Source organism: Mandrillus leucophaeus, unplaced genomic scaffold (genome assembly GCF_000951045.1).
Source record: "Mandrillus leucophaeus isolate KB7577 unplaced genomic scaffold, Mleu.le_1.0 Scaffold9, whole genome shotgun sequence".
In the NCBI taxonomy this organism is placed as follows: Eukaryota; Metazoa; Chordata; class Mammalia; order Primates; family Cercopithecidae; genus Mandrillus; species Mandrillus leucophaeus.
In genome coordinates, this window is record NW_012109807.1 from 9,576,635 (window position 1) to 9,580,438 (window position 3,804).

Sequence of the window (3,804 nt, forward strand, 5' to 3'; positions counted from 1 at the left end):
AACTCGGGAGTCAGAGGTTGCAGTGAGCTGAGATCGCGCCATTGCACTCCAGCCTGGGCAACAACAGCAAAACTCCATCTCAAAAAAAAAAAAAAAAAAGGGCCAGGTGCGGTGGCTCATGCTTCTGATCCCAGCACTTTGGGAGGCCGAGGTGGGTAGATTGCCTGAGGTCAAGAGTTTGAGCCAGCCTGGCTAACATGGTGAAAGAAACCCTGTCTCTACTAAAAATACAAAAATGAGCCGGGTGTGGTGGCGTACGCCTGTAGTCCCAGATACTCTGAAGGCTGAGGCAGGAGAATCGCTTGAACCCCGGAAGCAGAGGAATTGCAATGAGCCTGAGATCATACCACTGCGCTCCAGCCTGGGCAACAGAGCAGAGCAAGACTCCATCTCAAAAAAAAAAAAAAAAAAAAGTAAATTCTTGGTGCAGGTTCTTCTTTGTTCACATGTGTATTTACCCTTTCTAAGAAATTATTCAGGCCAGGCCAGGCATGATGGCTCACATCTGGAATCCCACTACTTTGGGAGGCCGAGGCGGACAGATCGCCTGAGGTCAGGAGTTCAAGATCAGCTTGGCCAACATGGTGAAACCCCATCACAACTAAAAATACAAAAATTAGCTAGGCCTGGTGGCTGGTGCCTCAACTACTCAGGAGGCTGTGGCAAGAGAATCGCTTGAACCCGGGACGTGATGTTGCAGTGAGCCCAGATCATACTACTGCACTCCAGCCTGGGCTACAGAATGAGACTCCATCTCAAAAAAAAAGAAAAAAGAAAGAAATTATTCAGGCTCCGTTTTGTCTTTTGCAAAGCATGTTTTCTTAACCTTTTTTGTTACGTTTACTCACATATTTAGAGATCTGAACCCGTGTGTAGTTTCCACTCGCTTGCCTGTGGCTGTCTCCTAGGAGCACTTTGCGCCCATGAATAGGAGAGTTGGCAGTGGCACCTCATGAGCTATCACAGAAGAATCACGGAGGCCCCTGATTGCATCTTCTCTCCCTTTTCTTTGTACCTACTGGCTTTTTGATACCCAGTGGGTCTTCAGACATGTAGTATCCCGTGTGACTGTGTGATCTTCAGGGCCTAACAGATGTCCTGACCTGGGAGCCTGGAGTATTCCACATCTCAGGAGGGAGCAGAGCTGTCAAGCACAGATGTGGTGCATATAGATTTTTTTTTTTTGAGACAGAGTCTTGCTCTGTCACCCAGGCTGGAGTGCAGTGGTGCCATCTCGGCTCACTACAACCTCTGCCTCCTGGGTTCACATGATTCTCCTGTCTCAGCCTCACGAGTAGCTGGAATTACAGGTGCTCCACCACACCCGGCTAATTTTTGTATTTTTAGTAGAGATAAGGTTTCATCTTGTTGACCCGGCTGATCTTAAACTCCTGACCTCAAGTGATCCACCCGCCTTGGCTTCCTAAAGTGCTGAGATTACAGGCGTGAGCCACCGCTCCCGGACGCGTATAGATACTTCCAGAGGGAGAACAGGCCCTGCAGGTCTCTGCAGGTGATGGGAGTCAGGCAGCCAGCAGGCCCTGGAGCAGCCTTACCCTTTCTCAGCCCCTGCCTGAGTGCCACACTTTGACATTACGCTAAGCACACGCCAGGCCCGCGTTTTCCTCCTAAACAGCAGCTCTGTTTGGTACTGTCATCAGCCCCACTTCACAAAGCTCCCAGTTCCGGGAGGCTGGGTGGTTTGCTCAGCTAATCCGAGTGGACAATGACTCCGAAGTCCATACTCTTACCGCAACACCTTAGTGACCTCCGAGTTTACTTCCCATCAAAGCTGCCCGAGGCTTATCACCTCCCTGTTCTAGTTGAGTTTTATCACAAGCCCAGCCAAAGCTGTGCTTTTTGTCATAACTTCAGGGAGGCAGCGCTCTGCCCAAGCAGCCGGAGCGTAGCCTGGCCTCGGCCTTGCCTGGCGCCCTGTCCATCACGGCGCTGTGCACTGCCCTCGCCGAGCCCGCCTGGTTGCACATCCACGGAGGCACCTGTTCGCGCCAGGAGCTGGGGGTCTCGGACGTGTTGGGCTATGTGCACCCGGACCTGCTGAAAGGTGAGGGCGCTGCGCGCTGGCCCTTCAGGCCTCGGTGGGGGGCAGAATGTGTGCTGAAGCAGAGAGAGCCAGGGACCAGACACTTGGTTGAAGGAAGCGGCCCCATAGCTGCCTGGTGTTCATGCCCACCAGGTGGCTCTGTTTGGGGTCCGGCCCCTCATTAATTCTGATGTTATTCAGCTAAGCACCTACTCCTCACAGCCATGTTAATCCGGACTGCTGCTATTTTCGGATTCTGCTGGAGGAAGGACGCTGTGTATGGAGAAAAGATAAGGGTGCTAGGTATCACAGTTAGCTGGCCCCTTCTGAGAGTCTGCGAGAGACGGAAAAGCTTCTTTGGGGCAGACTGATTAATGGAGAAAAAAAGGAACTTTTCATATGACTAGGATTTAAAAGGTATTTTAGAGTTGTATGGTAATCGGATGTGTATCGGAGAAGAAGGGGATTTTAGGTAATCGGAAGACCGTCCCATTGCCACCCTCAGTACAACAGTTGGAATTTGGCTCTTGGAACCATTATAAGTGTGCCTGACAAAGGCAAGGTTGCTTTGTGCATCATCGTGCTTTCCGGCCAGATAGACAGCAGACTATGGGAGGGTCCTATGGGCCCCGTAGTTTATCCTGCCCAGTCTTGTCTCCAGTAAAAATTGTGTAGTCTGAGGACAGGACTGGACTGTATCACCTGCTTTTCACCCTAACAATGATCAGTGTACCCCAAACAGTGCTTAGTAACAGCATAGTTCATCAACCCCAAGGTCTTTTGAGCCATCTTGAAGGGCTTATATCCTCTCTGTGCTATTCCCTGGCTGTGATGCATTCCAGATGTTCATTGCACCGCCTGTCAGAAGCGCCTCCTGTTAGATATCTCCACGCTCCCTCCTGAAGGATTCAGGCACCGGGATTCGGTGAAAAGGTCCAAGTTCCCCGCTGTGCATTGGACCATACTCTGCTACTGCAGGTCTAGGCTGAAAAGCCTCATCCTTGTGGCCAAATGTTGCCTTTCTCTGAGTGTCCTCTTACTGTTTTCCATCTCTCTTGAGTTTGAGAAGCTGTAGGGTGATTTTGTAGAGGGTTGGGGGCTCCTGCTTGTTTCCAGATTTCACCTTCATGGTACTCTTTGCTGGGGTGGCTCGTTAAAGCCAAAGTTATGCACACGACAGAGGCCTTATATGCAGCCTTTTCTGTGTCATGTTGCTAATGGTACAAAGAGCGTTAAGCTTGAGTGAGTCTTGGTGGTTTTTCTTTTAGCACATTGCCCTGTACTTGCTTTCTTTGAAGCACACATACCACCTTCCCACCACTAGACCCATCGGATCTAGAAAGCTGGATCTCTGAAATCTAGCACCGCATGGAGAGTGCTTAGCTGTGGCTCAGAAAAATGAATGATCTCCCCAAGGCTACCCAGTTGGGAGTGGCAGAGCTGGGACTACCCCACATCTGTTGATGCCAATATAAAATGATGCTGTGTCATTTATAGTTTTTATCCTTTGTTTTACTTCAGCTGTCATAAGAAACAATCTCATAATTATTTCACTTTGGTGTGCATCCTTGTCGAAGGCATGTTAAAAATAAAAGTAAATTTTTGAGCCGGGCGTGGTGGCAGGCATCTGTAATCCCAGCTGCTCATGAGGCTGAAGCAGGAGAATCGCTTGAACTCGGGAGTCAGAGGTTGCAGTGAGCTGAGATCGCGCCATTGCACTCCAGCCTGGGCAACAACAGCAAAACTCCATCTCAAAAAAA

General features: G+C 50.0%; 1 protein-coding gene across 1 annotated transcript in view; it reads left to right on the plus strand.

The window, feature by feature from the left end:
- Nucleotides 1-1,869: 1,869 nt before the first annotated feature.
- TMEM127 (transmembrane protein 127) overlaps nucleotides 1,870-3,804 on the plus strand; it is a gene marked incomplete at its 5' end in the record, with an annotated part of 11,198 nt that continues 9,263 nt past the window's right edge. Inside the window, one exon of the mRNA XM_011969686.1 lies at nucleotides 1,870-2,065. Within this exon, the coding sequence (XP_011825076.1) occupies nucleotides 1,870-2,065 (196 nt within the window). The remainder of the gene's footprint in view (nucleotides 2,066-3,804) is intronic.